At 42.5% G+C, this 20962-nt stretch overlaps 1 protein-coding gene across 2 annotated transcripts in view; it reads left to right on the top strand.

Annotated features, from left to right (window-relative positions):
• Positions 1-20962, top strand: part of IBTK (inhibitor of Bruton tyrosine kinase) — a 138504-nt gene that overhangs the window by 17447 nt on the left and 100095 nt on the right. Inside the window, exons 3-10 of one of the 2 annotated variants that reach the window (XM_068281538.1) lie at positions 383-479; positions 4216-4340; positions 4709-4819; positions 10202-10372; positions 12333-12450; positions 12565-12745; positions 12834-12957; positions 15598-15775. In XM_068281538.1, coding sequence (XP_068137639.1) covers positions 383-479; positions 4216-4340; positions 4709-4819; positions 10202-10372; positions 12333-12450; positions 12565-12745; positions 12834-12957; positions 15598-15775 — 1105 coding nt within the window. The remainder of the gene's footprint in view (positions 1-382; positions 480-4215; positions 4341-4708; positions 4820-10201; positions 10373-12332; positions 12451-12564; positions 12746-12833; positions 12958-15597; positions 15776-20962) is intronic. The other variant, XM_068281539.1, reaches the window with a different exon arrangement.

Below are 20962 nucleotides of genomic sequence, written 5' to 3'. Positions count from 1 at the left end.
AATGGTGTTCGGATTTTCTTCCCATTCCATATGAAATTGTTTATGCACTTTTTAATATCTGAAAACCAAGATTTCGGTACTGGAACATGTAATGTACGTAAGATGTAAAGTATTTTGGGCAGAAGGAACAATTTGAAGGCCGCTATCCGTTATTTTTAAAAAGTTAAGCATGTCTAGTGGCCCTTTAATGAGATTTCATTTCCAGAAGCAGATTCAGTTCACTTTTAAAGAATAACTTGGTGTTGCTCATGGTGTTCCACCAGATGCATTATTTCGCAGTTCAGATTTGAAAGGGAGGGTTTCTTTAACATGTTGCGCGGTTTTGGTAACTAACATTTTGTGAACTGGTATTTCACTCATCATTTTTTTTTTCTTTTTCCAGCATGGCAGTAATGTCCAAATTCAGGACAAGGATGGTTTTACCGCCTTGGATCTTGTAATGAAAGATCGTCCTTCTCACATTACATTTCAAAGCACAGGTAGGAGTAAGACCAGTTTCTTTACTTGCCAGAGCAGAGGTTCTCGTCACATTGTCTACTCAGATGAATAACCTGCCAGCTAACTGCTTCAGTAACTTATTGCGCCCAATTTTCAGACTCGTACCCAGTACTTATGAGTACCAAAATTAACCTATCTGCAGTTGGATATACAGCAGTGATTACAAAAACATGTGGTCTGCAAAAATGCTGTAAGCTGTCAGTTGTTAAAAAGCATGCTAAAATGCCTGAAGTGTCAATAAGTCCATTGGTTAATATTGGTTCTTGTTTTTCTTCCATTACAATAAAATGCGCAAATTTGCTTTCTTTGTACAATCCTTGAAGGATTTTTGTTCAGGTTGGCCTCCAAATTTCTTCATGAGTAGGTAATAAATTGAGCAGGAAGACTTATGTCCAACTCTCTCTCTTTTTTTTTTTTTTTTTTTTTCTTTTCTTTTCTTTGCAAGATTATCAATGCCAAAGTGATTATACCAGGCCAACACTTAGCAATACCATCAAGCATTTTTTACAATGCTGGGGGGGGGGGGGGTCTGTGTTTGCATATGTACTTAAGAATATGAAGTAATGGTTCCCCAAATTCTTGAAATGTACAAAGCTACTCTAGTAGTACTGTAATTGCATTTTTTTTCTGAACAGAAGTGGTATTTCAATTTAAAGGGGCACTACAGCAAAATTTAGGTTTCTGGGATAACCCCAGTAGCATGTTTCTAATAGGAATAGCAACACACATTAGGTAGGGTTTTAGTTTACAAAGGTTGGCTGGATAGGCTAATTTGTAGCGCGCGTACAGATCCTGGCGTCAGTAACAGAGAAGGGAGCAACAGGGAAGCGACGTCTTTGGGCGGGTTCACATTGAAGACATGATCACGTTTGCGTCCGCAATCGGAATTTGGTGGTCAATATATTGCGTTTTACCGCAATTTGCACTTGGGACTTCTATTTGATAGAATGCGAATCAAAGCATAATTGTCACCAAAGCGCTGCATGCAGCATGTTTGCGATTGATTGCACTTAGCTGCAGTGAGAATCTATCCATAGGGATACATTAGCAGCAGTGCTTTGCTGATGACCAGCAATCAGCAAAGAGCCAAGTGTGAACCAGCCCTTAGCCTGTTCAGTTAGGCTGTGATAACGTCCTCCTCTGCTGTGAGGACAAAGCCTGTACTAATGCAGGCTCAAAAGCTTCCTGTTTATTTACCTAATGCTGGGAATACATGAGTTGTGTTTTTTTTTTTTGTTTTTTTTGTTTTTTTTTTTGCAGATTTACTTTCTCATCGATTTTCTGATTGTTTTTCTAATCGACTTTCCAATATTTTTTCTGGTCGATTTCCATTCACTTCTATCGGAAAGTCGATCAGAAAAACAATCACAATTAGATCGGACTTGCCAGAAAAACTCATGGCGTATTACAGCACTTGCTGCTGGCTGAGCCTGCAGTACCAGAACTGGCTTTGTCCTCACAGCAGGGAGAGGCAAAAAAATCAGTTATCACAGCCTAACTCAGTGGTTCCCAACCTTTTTGGAGTCGTGACACATCAAACCAAAGGTTCAGATCTCTGTGACACAAAGACTAAATGCATGTAATGAGAGACAGCGTTTCCCCACTAAATACACATAAGAGACAGCGTTTCACCAGTAAATGCAGGTAATGACACAGCTTTTCACCAGTAAATGCACATAATGACAAACAGCCAGTTGTCCCCAGTATATGTAGCCAGGGATATATGTGCCCAGTATATGTAGCCAGGGATATATGTGCCCAGTATATGTAGCCAGGGGTATGTACCCAGTATATGTAGCCAGGGGTATATGTGCCCAGTATATGTAGGCAGGGGTATATGTCCCCAGTATATGTAGCCAGGGTGTATATGTGCCCAGTATATGTAGTCAGGAGTATGTGTCCCCAGTATATGTAGGCAGGGGTATATGTGTCCAGTATATGTAGCCAGGGATATATGTACCCAGTATATGTAGCCAGGGGTATATGTCAGCAGTATATGTAGGCAGGGGTATATGTGCCCAGTATATGTAGCCAGGGGTATATGTCCCCAGTATATGTAGGCAGGGGTATATGTCCCCAGTATATGTGACCAGGGTGTATATGTGCCCAGTATATGTAGTCAGGAGCATATGTCCCCAGTATATGTAGGCAGGGGTATATGTCCCCAGTATATGTAGCCAGGGATATATGTGCCCAGTATATGTAGCCAGGTGCCCCCCCCCCCCCCAGGAGGAGAGAGCGAGGGAAGGAGAGCGGCATCTCAGGGTGCTCTCCCTCCCTCGCTCTCTCCTCCGGGAACGAAGTGCGGTGGCTGGCAGAGGGGCGGAACTTACCTTCCGTGTCTCCGTCTGGTCTCGTCGCTGGCGCGGTATGATTTGCCACTACTCTGGCCTGATCCAGACCAGAGCAGCGGCTGCAGAATCAGAACTTCCGGCCGGCGCTTGGAGCTACACGGAAGGTAAGTCCCGCCCGCTGCCGAGCGCCGCCACACACACAGTATCGGAGGGGAGAGCGAGGGAGGCAGAGCACCCTAAGGTGAGAAAAGTGGGGGAGATGGCCCCCTTCTCCACCGCTGCCCACCGCTTTCCCTCCACTGCTCTGCTCCCCTCCGAGAGCCGCGACACATACCCGAAGCTGCCGCGACACATGTATGTGTCGCGGCACATGGGTTGGGAACCACTGGCCTAACTGAACAGAGGACTGATGCCAGGATCTGTGTATGTGCTTCCGATTTTCTCGAATCTTTTGAATTTTGAATCTTACTAATCCTGAACATAAGAATTGTGATCCGTGTAAGAAAAGTAGACTTAGAATAGTATATTCTAAGTATATATTCTTACAGTGATCACACAATTCTTATGTTTAGAATAATGTCGGTATTAATCTTTTTATATATAGCCAAAAATCCTATGGGCACCTATGGCGGCAAACCTCCACGTCCCCGGCACTGAAAACTTCCTGCTTCCCTTTCTTGTCCTACTCTGCAGATCTCATCAGCGCTTCAGTTACCATTGGGTATGGGGAGTATGGGTTTGTGAGGAATTCTCTCTCACTTTAAACAAAAAGATTGGCATGCTTGTACCTTAAAATCAGTATCGCAATTAAATTATACTGGATTATTTTAATCATTGCCTAATTTTAAAGGTTTTTTTTTGTTTTTTGTTTTAGTTGGTTACAATATGCATTTTTATCTCCAAATTAGTGCACTTTTATTCAAACCTATGCAGCTTGGAAACGGACCAATCAAGTGCTGCAGCTGTCGCATTTTATTGGTCCATTTTAAGCTACATAAAGATTGTATCATGTTACTCTGTGATTTTACACAACAGTACAATGAAAAAGGCATGAATCCGTCATTATTCATGTTAATGTATGCGGTATACGTCTCTCTCTTAAGCCTCATCTACACGATACAATTTTCCATCAGATGGATCTATTAGATAGATCTAATAAGAAATTGCATTGTTTGTAGACGTCCAAATAGTTACAGATCAATTTTGCAATAGATTTTGCTTTGATAAGTACCCAAAATCTATTGCAAAATCTGATGCAATCCGATTGGACCGGTTGGAAATTATCGAATAGATCCGGATCTGACTGAAAATTGTACCGTGTAGATGAGGCTTTAGATGTTTGCCGTTTAGTGCAGGCTAACCTGGTACACAGATTATCTTTGTAATCTTTAATTTTTTTTTATGTTTTTTTTTTTTTCCTTAGATCCCACAGAAGTTTATACCTGGGGAAACAATATTAATTTTACTCTAGGGCATGGAAGCCAACAAAGTAAACATCACCCAGAACCAGTTGACATGTTTCCTCGATTAGGCATATATATCAAACAGGTACAGTAAATGCTGAAATATAATTCGCACAATTTTGTTATGAAGCCATCCTGGACTCCTTAGTGCAGGTTGTTGGTAATTTACTGGGCTGAATGAGTGGAGGGTTAAGTAATGCTTTGTTTTAAACACTTGTGTTATTAATGCAGGGCTCCTCTAATCCAATGCGTCCCCACTTCTCAAACAAAACTGAAATGTTATCGGTTTTTTTTTATGGTGGCCTTTACATGACTGAAAAATGGGCAGGAGTTGGCTAGCATTATCTTATTCATTCTGAAAAACAGCTGGGAGAAATTATAATTTTGTGTGTACTAGCTAACAAATGTAATGCCAAGAAAACAGAAATGACTGTTGTTTTCCATTCCCTCTAGATGGTACTTTGCAAGTTTCACTCGGTATTCCTGTCTCAGAAAGGGCAAGTCTACACATGTGGCCACGGTCAGGGAGGTCGGCTGGGTCATGGTGATGAACTCACATGTCTAGTATGTTTGCAAGCATATTATTGTGATTTTGCATAACTATTGTTGTGGCTGAGAAAAAGATTTTTTTTTTTCCAGTCATAATCTATTGTGTAGGATACTAGTGGATTTGCTTGTGAAGATTTTCTGTGTGAGTACTTGGTTTATGGTGAAATCACTTTAGATTAATCACAGGTCTTCACATGACCAACCAGTTGATTATCTCTCTGCGCCCCACATGAACCACACTGTGTGCGCAGATGCATCAACCGTTTATGGGCCTTAAACTCAGATACCTAGATCTGCAAAAAAAACCCATCAAAAGAGTTTAAACCAGGCCTCACTTTGTCATATATCAAAAAACTTTATTGTAGAAAAAATGCACAGCAATCACAAACTGTCTCAAGAAGAATCTAATAAAAACCTTAAAAACACATGGATCCCAAGGATTGGCTCAGCAGTCCCTGCATCCACACACACTTCACACACATCCGTCCATGACATTCATCCAGTGAAAATAGCGCTCAATGCATGAAATATGGCCACACAGCTCTGGGATAACTTGATTAATGAAATTGATATTTGGAGAATACTTCTGTCAGCACAGCTTGTCCAAACCATCACCTAAACTAGACTAAACTACCAGTACTTGATTGGTTGAATCGTATACATAGTTCCAGGACAACAATCAATGCAGGCTGTATAGTACTTAGAAGACACAATCCATTGCATATGGGTCCACAAAAGAATCACAGATCAGCCAGTTTAGCAACACTGCACAACGCAGCAGTCCATCAACCATCAGCTGAAAGCGCAGTTAGGAAGTCAGAAGGTTAGCAGGTTGTTAAGGCACAAGCGTGTGTTAGACAGCAAAGCATCAGCAGCATGTCATATATTCCATCTTGTCAAGCGGGGACAGCGCCCCTGTGTCTTACGTGTCCCAGTAGGTTTTATGTTGATCTTGAGCTTGACAGAATGCACATGAGCTGTAACATCTCACTGACGATGAAAGAAGTCACTCGCGCTCGATCAGCGCATCCGCATGGCAGCGGTGACGGCGGTGGAGAGCGCTCTCTGAGCGGTGTGTGCTCCGAGCAGTGGACAAGGCCGGACTCCTGTAGCTCCTCCCACCTATATGTTTCGCCCAATGGGCTTCATCAGGGTGTGGCTTAGGAGGGAGAGGGATGGTCAGTCCTTTTTATATTCAGGCGGCGATCACCTGACATATTCAGAAGCGCCATCTTTATTGCTGGCAAAAATTGCCCAAACTTCAGTAGTGCCTTTATGCATATTTTTCCGCACAGCTCTTGAGATATATTCCATGATTCATATATATACAACAGAGGGATGGATCATATCTTTTCAATTCAATGCTTTATGTTTATTTTTATTTTTATGTGTCTTTATTGAATTTGAGATTTCATTTGGCCAGAGACAAAGGTAACAGCGCTACAATACATGAATCTACATTCATACCAAGATTCATACACCCCGGCATATTTAGCAAGATCTCTACAAAAGTGCATCATTAGACCAATATTTTCTTTCAGGACTTTTCTCATATAACCCTGGCTGGCTCCTAACATAACCTCCACCAACTGACCGCACAGAAGGTAGGTCACAGATATCAATCCATATTATGCACACTTCCTATATTATGCACACTTCCCAAATGGCCATACATTACTAGCAAATTCAATAAACGCGGGAGAGGCTATAGATACGCAAAGAAATTTATAGAATTAGCGCATACAGCACCAGTATATATATGAGAAAAAGAACTTACTATATTTTACATCAAATTAATATGGATCTAAATACACTGAAAAATTTATCTCAGAGTTAAGGCCATTGGGGGAAAGTGTGCCTAATTTATGTATCCACATAGTTTCCTTGCGGAGGAGCTCCCTCTCTATACTCACTTTTCTTGCTCCTTTAGTTATGGATGTAAGGACCTTAACCAAACTGCCCTTGAAGCTTCCCCCATGGTATTGTTGATAATGGTCTCTTAATGGTCCATTATTCTCTTCATTCTTATTTTTAACATTCGATATATGTTCTAATATTCTAGTCTTAAACATTCTAGTAGTCATTCCAATATAATGTAAGCCACAGGGGCAGGTCACCATGTATACCACACCCGTGGTTTCACAATTCATAAAGGTCCCAATCTTAAATTCCCTTGCATGTCCAGCATCCCAAAAGGTATTTGTCTTGTGTACAAACGGACATACTTTGCACCTCCCACACCTATGCATGCCCTTTGGGGGAGGGACAGAAGCCAACCAGGTTTTTCTATCCTCTACTTGTTTTGTATTTTTGAATTCAGAAGTTACAAGTTGATCCTTAAGGTTTCTCGCCCGTCTAGCTGTCATCATGGGTGCAGGGCCCACAATTTCTGCTATTTCGGGTGATGCCAACAGTATAGGCCAGGATTTAGTCAGCAGGGTTCTCAAGGTATCCCAATGTGAACCAAACTGAGTAATTATTCTTTCCCCACTGGGGGTATTTGATCCATCCCTCTTGCCAGATACGAGAAGGGTTTCGCGCTCGCGGCCCCTTGCCCTCTGTAGGCATCTACTAAGCACTCTATGTGGATACCCTCGTTCTCTTAAACGTGAATATAGTTCACGTGATTCTTGTGCGAATTCAATCTCAGATGAACAGTTCCTCCTTAGGCGGAGGAACTGTCCATAAGGGATGTTCCTCACCAGGTGGCTGGGATGATGGCTGGCGGCGTGGAGTATGGTGTTTCCGGCTGTCGGTTTTCTATATGTAGAGCTACTTAGAACTCCATTCCCGACCGCAATTTTAAGGTCCAGAAATGGGATCTCCCGCTCGTCACAAGTATACGTCAGCCTAATATTTTTGTCATTTTTGTTCAGTTTTTGTATGAACTCCTCTAATTCTTCTCTACTACCCTTCCACACCACCAGCACATCGTCTATAAATCTGATCCACATAGCGACGTGGCGTCGGAATGCATCAAGTACATACACATCCCTTCTTTCCCAGAATCCTAAGTGCAGACACGCATACGCCGGCGCACACGCCGCTCCCATCGATGTCCCAGCCACCTGGCGATAAAACACACCTCCAAAGAGGAAATAGTTTTCTGTCAGAACCAGCCGTAACATATCCATAACGAACCAATTGTGATCAATCTGGGCTGGATAGGTCTCATCGAGGAAAAAGGATATCGCCTCGAGGCCCACCTGGTGGGGAATCGAAGTGTACAGGGACTCCACGTCGATCCCCACCAGGAGGGCCCCCGGGGACACCTGCAGGCCAGAGATGACCCTTAGGACATCCCTGGTATCCTGCACATATGACGGAAGGCCCTGTACCAGTTTCTTCAATTTTTGGTCTACAAACTGTCCAATTCTCTCTGTTGGTCCTCCATTCCCCGATAGAATCCCCGATAGAATCGGGCGACCCGGAGGTTTTTCCCTATTTTTATGGAGTTTGGGAATTAGGTATAGAGTGGGTCTGACATACTCCTCAACTCTCAAAAATTCAAATTCCGCCTTCGACAGGAGGCCTTGTCTAAAAGCCCCTTCCATTTTATCATTGATTTTATCAATCAGAGGGGGAAATGGGTCCCGTTCAAGACGCTGATACACCGACCTGTCATCAAGATGTCGATGCATTTCCTTTAGATAGGCATCTTCACTCCACAGGACCACATTTCCCCCCTTGTCACTTGGCTTTATGACAAACCCCGTTGCCTCTTTTAGCTCCTGTAATGCTAGTTTTTCCTCTTTTGTTAGATTTTGTATTACCTTAGGATTCAGATCTATAGTCTTCAAATCATTGGCCAATGTCTCTAAAAAGACAGATAGATATTTGTTTGAATTGAGGGAAGGCATAAATTTTGATTTTTTCTTTAGTTTAGTCCGTGACGTCATGTCTGTCATTGCTGTCATTCCGTCCCCAAGCTCTTCATCTACATGTCCTTCATCCCACAAGCTCTCCAATGCCATTAGAGCCTCCCGTTCTCCTAAACTCAAACAATCATATTGATATTCATCATCTATATTTTCTTTCATTTGTTGTTTATCTCTAAACATTAATTTTAAATGGACTCTCCTCAAAAATAGGAGAATATCCTTATAGATGATGAACTCATCTCCTCTCTGAACGGGAGCAAAAGTAAGTCCCTTAGAGAGGAGAGATACATGTCGAGGCTCTAATGCAAAATTGGACAGATTGACCACATTGACTCCCAACTGTTTCTGTTCTATTTGTTCTGGCTCCGCCCTCTCCTCGGCATCTCTCGCCCCACTGTTCCACCTATCTCGATCTCCCTTCGACTGGACACCTTGGCTCCTTTGCTTGTACCTTTGTCTCTGTCCTGATCGTCGCTTTCTTCGTCCTCCTCCTCGTCCATCTCGTCTAAACCCAAAAAAGTCACTTGTTTTTATTAGATTCTTCTTGAGACAGTTTGTGATTGCTGTGCATTTTTTCTACAATAAAGTTTTTTGATATATGACAAAGTGAGGCCTGGTTTAAACTCTTTTGATGGGGTTTTTTTGCAGATTATGGTGAAATCACTGCAGACCATAGAGAAACCAGATACATTTTATGATTTATAGGCAACAATAATTTCACGCCTGTGTGGAGATGTTATGAAATCCGTCCTCACAGACATGCATGCTCCTTAGAATGGAAGCCATGCTGTAGGTACAGTTTTGCAGAGAACTTTGGGCATCAGTGTGATACTGCACCGCATATACAAGCTGCCTGTTTGTAGAGTTTATGGTGTGACTACTGTTCACCAAGATACTGAAACTGAAGCTCTGAGTACAATGGACCATACCATTATAACAACTTGAAGAAAGTATAACATAAGATGTTAAATGCCACAACAATGTAACTATCCTTTTAAAGGATACCCGAAGTGACATGTGACATGAGATAGACGTGCATGTACAGTGCCTAGCACACAAATAACGATGCTGTGTTCCTTTTTTTCTTTCTCTGCCTGAAGGGGTTAAATATCAGGTATGTAAGTGGGTGACTCAGTCCTGACTCAGACAGGAAGTGACTACAGTGTGACCCTCACTGATAAGAAATTCCCCTTTGTATCTCTTTCTTGCTCTCGGCAGCCATTTTCTGCTAGGAAAGTGTTTTATAGTTGGAATTTCTTATCAGTGAGGATAACACAGTAGTCACTTCCTGTCTGAGTCAGGACTGAGTCAGACACTTACATACCTGATATTTAACTCTTTCAGGCAGAGAAAGGAAAAAAAAAAGGAACACAGCATAGTTAATTGTGTGCTAAGCACTGTACATACACATGTCTATCTCATCATGTCACATGTCACTTCAGGTATCCCTTAAATACAAAGATGTGTTTAAGCACAGGTGGACAGGCTTACTTTGTCTTTTTTTTCCCCCCCAAAGGTTCCAAGATTGGTAGAGGGCCTGACTGGTCACCCTTGTAGTCAGGTGGCTGCTGCTAAGGACCATACAGTAGTACTGACAGAAGATGGATATGTCTATAGCTTTGGCTTAAACACTTTTCATCAATTGGGCATATTGCCTCCACCTTCTAATTGTAATGTTCCCAGGCAGGTATGAGTATTTGCAGTTCAGAAGAAAAAATGTTTAGTAACCATTTTTTTTTCTTAACAATAGTTTTTATTGTGTATTTTATGTTTTAAACATGCTTGATGGGAATTCCTTCAACCAGAAGGAGAACTTTTTAAAGCAGTAAAACCAGCAAGTAAATGTCAGTATTTTAAACACATATACAGCTCCTGGAATATTGGTTCACTTAGTATTTGTATGCTGAGCATATGTTGCATACAAAAAAGTTGAATCGATGCTTGCCTAATAATTTTCTGATACTAGTACAGTAAAACCTGTTATACAGAACCCAAGCAACTGGCACTCTCAAGCAACCGGATTCCCTGGATGCCATGAGGACATGTGCCTCTCTGTCTGTCCCCAGCTATGCAGTGCAGCAAACAGCAGAGCGACTTACCACAGCACTGGGCTTCGTTCTGTCTCTTTTTACAGCCGCCAGCTCCAAATGGCTCCCAATGTGTGTTACCTGACATGTAACAGGATTGTATGGAGGATACAGCAGCACAGCTTGTGGCTGAAAAAAGAGGACTGCACCCAGTGCTGTGGTAAGTTGCTGCACTGCATAGCTGGGAAGGGGGCTCTCTGAATCAACTGTCAAAAACAGTTATCCGTTATCAGGCAGTCCCCGCCCGAGACTGATAATGGGTTTTACTGTAGAAAGAAAGTAGGAAAAAAAAAGACAAAGTGACTTGGTGGCAGCACACACATTTCTAATGTCTATCAAGCCAGTTGTTCTTTGAAAAATCTGTATCTATGTCTAAAGGTTGTTGGTTGTTTGTTGTTTTTTTTATAAATATGCATATGTTCAGAGGGAGATACTGATTTCTTGGCAGTTGGAAACAGCTGTTAATTCCCACAATGCATCAAGGTTCAAAGACAGGAAACTGTCATGACCTAGGTCCTGACATCACACTGTAGGAGGGATTTCACCGCAATTTCAGCCATACAGACCACCCTGATGATCTTTTCAAGAAAAGGTAAAGATTTCTTGTGGTAAATGGGCTATCAGCCGCAGCAGTGCTTTTCAGCGCTGCTAGATTTGGGCGCAGCCGGCGCCTCCATAGACTACAATAGGAATCACTCCTATTGCAGCGCTCAGTGAGTAACGTCGGCTCCGTCTTCTGACGGAGCCGAGGTTGCTTAAAAAAACACAATAATTCGGCCTCCAGCAATCGCTGGAAACCGAATTATTCCATTCACCCACTATCCATGGCGGCCTGGAGGGGGAATAGTAATTACCACGGCCCGGACTTGTGCAGAAGCAGGATCAGCCATATACCGCTGTATTCTGCGCCCAAGTTTACCGGCGCCGATTTCAAATGTACTCCTATCAGCTACTGATTGGGATTAAGTTCAATGCTTGGTTACAATTCCTCTTTAAGCAGCTGAACAGAGCCACTCAATATGTGAGTGTAATATTAAGTTACTGGTAAATATAGACATTGCATTTAAATCACATTGCATTTGCAATTACGTTTTACAATTTGCAGTGTACAAAAGCCTTTAAAGCAAACCCAAGGTGGAATACAAAAACAAAACAAAAACCCAGATACCAAAGAAGAGGGAACCCTCTGGATCCTCCAGAGGCTTCCTGTGTCGTCTTGGAGACCAACGCGCTGCCCGGGACCCTCTTTAAATCGGGAGTGTGCTCTTTGTGCACAAGTGCAGTGGTAGTGTTCTTGTGCTGGGAGCTGCATGTGCAGCTTAGGCTTACTGTGCAAGTGTGGCCATACTTGTCCAGAAGCCATGTGGCCTCGCTCTTACATGAAGCGTGGCCACAATTACCTATCCGACAAGCTCTAGTCAGGCATCTTACAGGGGTCTGCGTGCAGCAACTGTGGTCTCCAGTAACTAATTTTTTTTATTATTGTGTTCTTTCTCTGGTACACTTTAAGTTGACTTTTAGTAATATGCTGAATTGAAAATTAACTTCATTTTAACGTAGGTTCAAGCCAAAGCCTTGAAAGGCAAATCTGTAATAGGAGTGGCTGCCGGAAGATTTCACACCGTGCTGTGGAGTAAGGATGCTGTGTATACTATGGGACTCAATGGAGGTCAATTAGGTAAATAATTCTCTTACATGTTTCCTTTTTTGACATTTCTTACTGCCCAGATGCCTATACTGCTGTTCAGCAGCTGACACCACTTTGGTAGCTAATTATTTCATCTTCTTCTAGGATATCAGCTGGATCCCAATGGTGAAAAGCTCGTTAGCTGTCTTCGGCAAGTGTCAGCTCTGCATCATAAGGATATCAACATATGTCTTGTGTCAGCTAGTGATGGAGCTACAGTCTGTGTGACTGAGAGGGGAGACATCTACCTGCTCTCAGAATACCAGTGCAAAAAGCTAGCATCAAAGTAAGCTATTTCTCTCCTGATCATCATACATGCCTGTTGTGTGCCTTGACATAACTAAGGAGGGGTTTTCTTCTTGTTCCTTTTGCAGGCAGCTAAACCTAAAGAAGGTGCTTATATCTGGAGGCTATTTGGATCACAAAACAGACACTGAGAACCTTAAAGAAAATGGTGGCCAGCCTGTTTGTTTCCTTGCTTTGGATCAAGCTGGAAGAGTATGTCTGACTTAAGAGCATGAGACAATGTCTGTGGTTTATGCTGTAGTGTATTTTGCTGCTTTCATTCTAGACCGCTAAGGATAATCATAATCATATGTTAGTCTTTTTCTGTAAGACTATAATCAGTTTACCTTTGTGCAGAGGTTTCCAATACTGAATAATAAGCAACTTGTGACAAATCCTGAATCCTGGAAATAATGCTGTTTTCATTTTGATTACTGTGGAAACTGTGGACTGAATATTTCCCATCTCTTCCTGTTCTTGCTTCCTCCATGGTTTTATTATGAAACAGGAAGTATGGAGCAGTAGTAAAATGCAGGGCAGCCATCAGGGGGGGGACAACTGACACTCCAGTGAGGGGCCCAGGTCTTCTGGGGTCCCTGGCTCCCCCCAAAGCACTGGAAGGACCACATGTGCTGGCTGCGGGCCTGTGGCTCACTAACCAGCACACCACGTTCCAGCACTGAGAGAGGAGTGACATCAGCTCTTAAACGTGGGGAGCAGATTAGTGAGCCCGCCACAGCGGACTTTCTATACTGGGGCATCGCCTGTATCTGGCTACAGGCTACCTATACTGGGCCACCACCTATACCTGGCTACTTATACTGGGGGAACGTATACCTGGCTACCTATACTGGGAGCACCTATGCCTGGATTACTATACTGGGGGCACCTATACCTGGCTAGGGCCGGGGGACGAGCTGAGACAGAAGGGGACAAGAGGTAACACAGGGGGATTAGAGAGGCACAGGAAGAAAAGGGGAAAAAAAGAGAACGAATAAAGGATAAGAACTAACCTACAAGTCCCTATCTCATTTGTTAACCGGGGACTACCTGTATTTTGCTAGTATTTAGCTCCACCCACAACATGCCATGGTCATGCACTTTGCTCACGGAAACGCGGGTAGGGCGACTAGTGAGCAGGCACAGCAACCAGTGGGTGGGCCCAGAGAGGAGGGGCCCAAGGTCTGATAATGTGTGAGGGGCCCCAAAATGTCTGATGGCAGCCTAAAATGTGAAGAGGTTTCAATTTTCTCTACCGTATTACAGGAGGTTTCATTTCTTGATGCCTCTGTCTCTACTGAAATAGAGGGGTTTGCAAAAAAGAAAATGTTTTATTCTTTAATAGTTTTACTGCTGTCTTGCATCCCCATCTGTGAAAATTTCCACCATTTCTGAGCCAAACATAAAGTGCGGAAATCTCTTGAGTGAAAGACAACAAATCATTTTTTGTAAAGGAGTGAAGAGTAAAAATCCCTCACTAATTGTTTTTTTTTTCTCGGTACCAGAGTTCTTGTCCCCAGGACTTTGTTTTCATATTGTTATTTATAAAGTGCTAACATATTATGCAGCGCTGTAGACAATACAATGTCGAGCAATATAATACAGACACGCTGCAGTGTTAAACAATAGTACACAAAATAATGAAACAAACAATGGTGAGCAGATTGCAAGGTAGGGATAACTATTGAAGTCACTGAGTCTATATGGGGGCAAAGAAGAGCACACAGGGAAGACACAGGGACCTAGGCTTACAATATAAGGGGTGGGGGAAAGGGACACATGGGGGATATGGGGGGGGGGGGGATTGGAGGTATGAAGATGGCTGGTAGGCTATGATAAACAGATGGGTCTTGTAAGGCCTACTTGAATGAGTTGAATGTGGGGGCGAGCCTGAAGAAAGTCCAGAAAGGAGGGCATTGCAGTAGTTCAGACGGGAGATGACCTGACCATGGACCAGGAGTTGGGGGTTAGGTAGTAGTAAATTGCGGAAATAAAAGTGGCACCACCTGGAAACGTTCTTTATGTGGGTGGAGGAGGAGAGTGCTGAGTCAAGGGTGACATCTACAGTGTTCTCCCCAGAATTTTTTTCCAGCCGGGTGGCATGAAATAGTAGCCAGGTGGCATGAAAAAGTAGCCGGGTGGGTCGAGATGAAAATGCAGGGCAACTCTGCTTACAGCATAGGAGGTGAGCCGATGACAGCCGGGTGGTCACCAAATCTAGCCGGGTGGAGCACCCGGCTAAAAGAGCCTGGGGAGAACACTAATCTAGGCAGCGTGCTTGAGTATTAACGCCAAAAAGATTCATAAAGGAATCGGTAACAGGAAGTGAATAAAATCTCTCCAATTGGGACACACAAAACAGTATTTACCCTCTTTTATTCAAATCCCACTATCCAAAACTAAAAGCATTGTCTTTTGGGGTTTTTAACCACTTATTATCAGAAATATCCAACCACTGTCCACACTTAGTAGAGAAGGTCCTCAATGCTCCCCCCCCCCCCCCCCCCCCCAAAAAAAAAAAAGTGTTTCTATAAATATATGCAATATTGTGAGAAGCCCTGTATTGTGCTGTTAGCATAAGTCTCTATGAGCAGCCATGCATATCAGTCTATAGTTTGCTGGGAGTGTGTGGTGCTTGTACAGGAGGTGCTCATATCTGGAGGCTATTTGGATCACAATATTTCCAAATTTTAACAAAGCCCTGTCGTGAGGTAGGCAGTTCTTGCATTCCTATTCACACAGCTTATCTTTCCTTTAAGGTTTGATGGTTCTTTATTAGCAATAACCTAATGTGTAATGCTTTTAAGGTATACAACATTTGTTACAAAGTTCTTCTGTTTACATTATTTTAAGATATTTTGCTGGAAGCCTTCCAGCAGTTCACTGAAGCAATGCCGTTGGGTGTTTGGCCGCCAAGTCTTTATGTCTGATTGTGCACTAAATAAGAATGAAATGCTGTTTGTCACTCAGGAAGGTGAAGGATTTACTGGAAAGTGGATACATGAGAAAAAGAGCTACATAAATAAAAAAGGTATTTTTCTGAGTCTGTCAAATGTGAAATGTCCTCCTGTTTATGAAATTTTGAAGTCAGCATGCAGTGGAACAACATGGTTCCTAAACAGGAATATTTCATCTATGCCGCACTCCATTGGGTATTGGGTATGAGTGTTGGCAGTGACAGATGTGGCCATAATGTTCAGAACTGACGTACCAAAGTTGTATGTATGTGTGTGCAGCCATCATCTCCACCTATCTATTACAAGCATCAGTACTATGTGCCCTGTAATAAGTATCTCATGATGTCTTCTCAGACGTAGCCGTAATGTGCCCCCAAAGAACAAGTTCAGCCATCATATCCCCCTATAACAAATATTATGTTCCATGAGAGTACATTCATTATTTTTCCCTTACTGTAACAAGTACCACCATTGTTACCCCAAAACTACAGCCACCACATGACCCATATAAGTGCAACCAGGACATCCCTCCCTATAACAACTACCACAAAAATAAGTCACCCCCAATACCAAGTATTGCCATGCCCTTCCTTGAGTGCAGCCATAAGAGCCCTTGTCCAGATGCTGCTGTTTTTTTTTTTTGTTTTTTTTTTCTTCCTTCCTTAAGAAGAGTAAGGCAGAAAAGCATGACACTGACATAGTTATGTGTCCTTGTACTGGTGATAGTTTCAGCCAAACTGCGTCTCATGTCTATCCCCAGTGTTGACACCGGAGACAGATCAGCACGGTCCAGAAATGGTACAAGTAGCTTACATGTGCCACATTTCCCTTCTCAGCTCTGCATAAAGGGGAGTGCAGCGCCACTTGGACAGAGATTGGAGGACATGGCAGCAGGAGCATCATTTGACTATCAATGAGATGTGTTCTACCCTATATATGGGTTATAGATCACAGAAAAATACATAATCACAAAGGAAGATCGCATCCCTCAATCAAATCAGAGTATATATATTTTTTTTAAAGAATTGGAGGGTTTCAATGCAAAGTCAACCTTTTGTAACATTACTAAACATAACTTTGAATGCAATAATAAAAGTTTTACACGTGCAACCACTTTCTGTTAGTCAAAGACAATAAAATAGTCAATAGGTCACGAGTCTTTCGTCGAGCACACTAGTGAAGGCACTAAAGCTGCTCCATTCCCCTACCTACACTCCAGACTTTTTCACACTGTGTTACCGAGACCAGTTATTCTGCTGGATGTTCACTGTCTAAGAGCAAATGGCTTCAAATGTGATAATTTCATTAACTCATTAAAAGGTATGTTTTATGATCTTACAGAAGGTTGCCTTTGCATTGAGACCCTCCTGTGCTTTACTATACTATACTATACCATTTATATATATTCTTCATATGACTTGTTGTAGTGATACAGGGTAAGGAAAACAGAAAAGGCAGCTCATAAGTAACTGATATACAGTATCAGTATTTTATTGAATCAAAAGTAACTGCTCAACAATATAAATTGTATCAGACTCCAAACAACCAGTGGAGCGCTCCACTAACAGTACACCCATTAGTCTTGCACCATACTTTCCAGCTCACATAATATGTACCATCCTCTACATTCTGAGGAACTAAATTGGCTAATTGTATTAAAAATACCGGTAAGCATGGCAGCATGCAATATAAGGTCCATATAGTGCATTTTCCTCTCCATTAACATATAAAACCGTAAATACTGAGAACACTGGTGCTTTCTCATTTTGTAAACAATATCAATGGATGGGGTTGTATTTTATATGAGCAGCAAAGTCTGTAATGTTGCTTTAATGATCAGAGCCTCATTTAAGTTAATTTAGCATGCTTCATTATAGCTACAGGGACCGTTTAACTTGGTGTGATTATCCACTAAAGTCAATTACAAATAACTGTATGAATAGTCACTAGTCACTGAGCTTTGAGCGCTCCCATAGAGAGTAACTGTAAATACCACAAGCACTGCCTCTTCATTTCAATTATTTACTATGGACAAGGCAGATTTGTTCCTCTATTAACTGTGGCCCAGTTATCAGTTGTTGTGAGGGTGGATAGAGTAGATTGACAATGAAATTACCAGCCTATAGTTAGGGTCTGCTGTCTAATTGTTTACATGGTACAGGTGATCAATAGGTGTTAAGGTGGCCATACACGATACAATAAAATGATTCAATTTTACGGCAATTTGATAAAAGCAATCTATTGTACCGAAAAAGGTAAAGCTGTTTTTTTTTGTTGTGTGTTTTAAGAAATCTGATTGCATTTCCAGTTGGTTTTTTTTTTTTTTAAATAAGTAATTAGGAAGTGGTGGATTTTTCTGATTAATTTTTATGAAAATTGAATGGTGCAGGGTAGATTGTTTCTTAACCATTTCCGGACCGCAGTGATAGAGATCTACGCCCTGTTTTGATGGGCTCCTGGCTGGCAAGGCGTAGATCTCTATCACCGGCGCCGCCGCTCCCCGCCGCGATCGCGCGCACCGAACCGGCTGCACTTAGCTGTCTTATGACAGCTAAGGCTTCCGGGTATCGGCAGGAGCCGTCACTGATTGGCTCCCTGCCGTGTGATCGCTGTGAGCCAATCACAGCGATCACCCTCCGAAAGGCAACATAGTTGCCGTTCCGCCTCCCTCTCCGCCTCCCTCTCCCTGTCACTGTGGATCTTGTGTGACAGGGAGAGACGCACAGCCTGCAGCCGTGACAGGCTGTGCGATTTTAGTGTAAAAATAAACTTTTTTCCAGCTCTCCCCCCCCCCCATGTATCCCTTGATCCCCTCCCAACCACCTATATATAGATCTATATATATATATATATATATATAGATAGATCTATATATATATATATATAGATCTATATATATATATATATAGATCTATATATATATATATATATATATATATATATATATATATATATATAGATCTATATATATATATATATATATATATATATATATATATATATATAGATCTATATATATATATATATATATATATATAGATCTATATATATATATATATATATATATATATATATATATATATATATATATATATATATATATAGATCTATATATATATAGATCTATATATATATATAGATCTATATATATATATAGATCTATATATATATATAGATCTATATATATATATAGATCTATATATATATATAGATCTATATATATATAGATCTATATATATATATATATATATATAGATCTGGAATAATAACTGGATTGTGATTTTAACCACTTGCCGGCAAAGTGGAGCCCGCAACGACCGCGCAATACGCCGATCGGCGGCGGCTCGTTGCGGACTAGCTGGCCGGGGATCGCACGCTGGATGTGCCCACCCGCGACGTCAACCCGCCAGCCAATTAGCAGCGGCGGCGGGTTGTTAACCCCCGATCTTCCGCATGTAAAGCGGATAATACGCTTTGTAATGTATACAAAGCGTATTATACAGGCTGCCTCCTGCCCTGGTGGTCCCAGTGATTGAGGGACCACCAGGGCAGGTTGCAGCCCTCCTAGTAAGTACCCAAGCACACTGATCCTGCCCCCTGATCGCCCACTGCACCCATCAGACCCCCCCTGCCCACCCCTGGGACACCTGTTTGCACCCAATCACCCCCCTAATCACCCATTAATCACTCCCTGTCACTATCTCAACGCTATTTTTTAGATTAGGTCCTAAACTGCCCCCTGGGGGCTCCTGAACACACCCCCCCCACACCCTTAGATCCTCCCTAGACCCTCCCCCCTGTGTACTGTATACATCTATTCTTCCCTATAATCACCCACTGATCACCTGTCAATCACCCATCAATCACCCCCTGTCACCACCTGTCACTGCCACCCATCAGATCAGACCCTAACCTGCCTTTTGTGGGCACCTGATCACCCACCCACACCCTCAGATTGCGTGCAGACCCACCCTCAGATCACCTCTGAAAGTGCATTGTTTACATCTGTTCTCCCCTCTAATCATCCACTGATCACCCATCAATCACCCCGTCACCACCTGTCACTGCTACCTATCAGATCAGACACTAATCTGCCCCTTGCGGGCACCCAATCACCTGCCCACACCCTAAATTAGCCCCCCAGACCCCCTCTGATCAACTCGCCAGTGCATTGCTTGCATATATTCTCCTCTGTAATCACCTACTGATCACCTATCAACCACCCCGTCACCCCCTGTCACCACCTGTCACTGCTACCCATCAGATCAGGCCCTAATATGCCCCCTGCGGGCTTCTGATCACCCGGCCAAACCCTCACCCGCCCCACCGCAGTGACAGAAATTTTTTTTCTGATCACTGCTGGTACGACTTAATTGCCATGTCCAGGTCATGATTTGAGAACATTCCTGCACTTCAGTGCCAATACAACCTGTCATCTAAGAAGCCACCCTGCTTATGACCGGTTCCACAAAATTTGGCCCCTCATAGACCACCTGTCATCAAAATTTGCAGATGCTTATACCCCTGAACAGTCATTTTGAGGCATTTGGTTTCCAGACTACTCCTCGTGGTTTTGGGCCCCTAAAATGCCAGGGCAGTATAGGAACCCCACAAGTGACCCCATTTTAGAAAGAAGACACCCCAAGGTATTCCGTTAGGTGTATGACGAGTTCATAGAAGATTTTATTTTTTGTCAAAAGTTAGCGGAAATTGATTTGTATTGTTTTTTTTCACAAAGTGTCATTTTCCACTAACTTGTGACAAAAAATAAAATCTTCTATGAACTCACCATACACCTAACGGAATACCTTGGGGTGTCTTCTTTCTAAAATGGGGTCACTTGTGGGGTTTCTATACTGCCCTGGCATTTTAGGGGCCCTAAACCGTGAGGAGTAGTCTAGAAACCAAATGCCTCAAAATTACCTGTGAATAGGACGTTGGGCCCCATAGCGCACCTAGGCTGCAAAAAAGTGTCACACATGTGATATCGCCGTACTCAGGAGAAGTAGTATAATGTGTTTTGGGGTGTATTTTTACACATACCCATGCTGGGTGGGAGAAATCTCTCTGTAAAGGGACAATTGTGTGTAAAAAAAATCAAAACATTTGAATTTACAGAGATATTTCTCCCACCCAGCATGGGTATGTGTAAAAATACACCCCAAAACACATTATACTACTTCTCCTGAGTACGGCGATACCACATGTGTGACACTTTTTTGCAACCTAGGTGCGCTAAGAGGCCCAACGTCCTATGAGTA

Source organism: Hyperolius riggenbachi, chromosome 4, assembly GCF_040937935.1.
Source record: "Hyperolius riggenbachi isolate aHypRig1 chromosome 4, aHypRig1.pri, whole genome shotgun sequence".
Classification (NCBI taxonomy): Eukaryota; Metazoa; Chordata; class Amphibia; order Anura; family Hyperoliidae; genus Hyperolius; species Hyperolius riggenbachi.
Note: the sequence above shows the minus strand (reverse complement) of the source record. Positions and strands in the feature narration are given on the sequence as shown.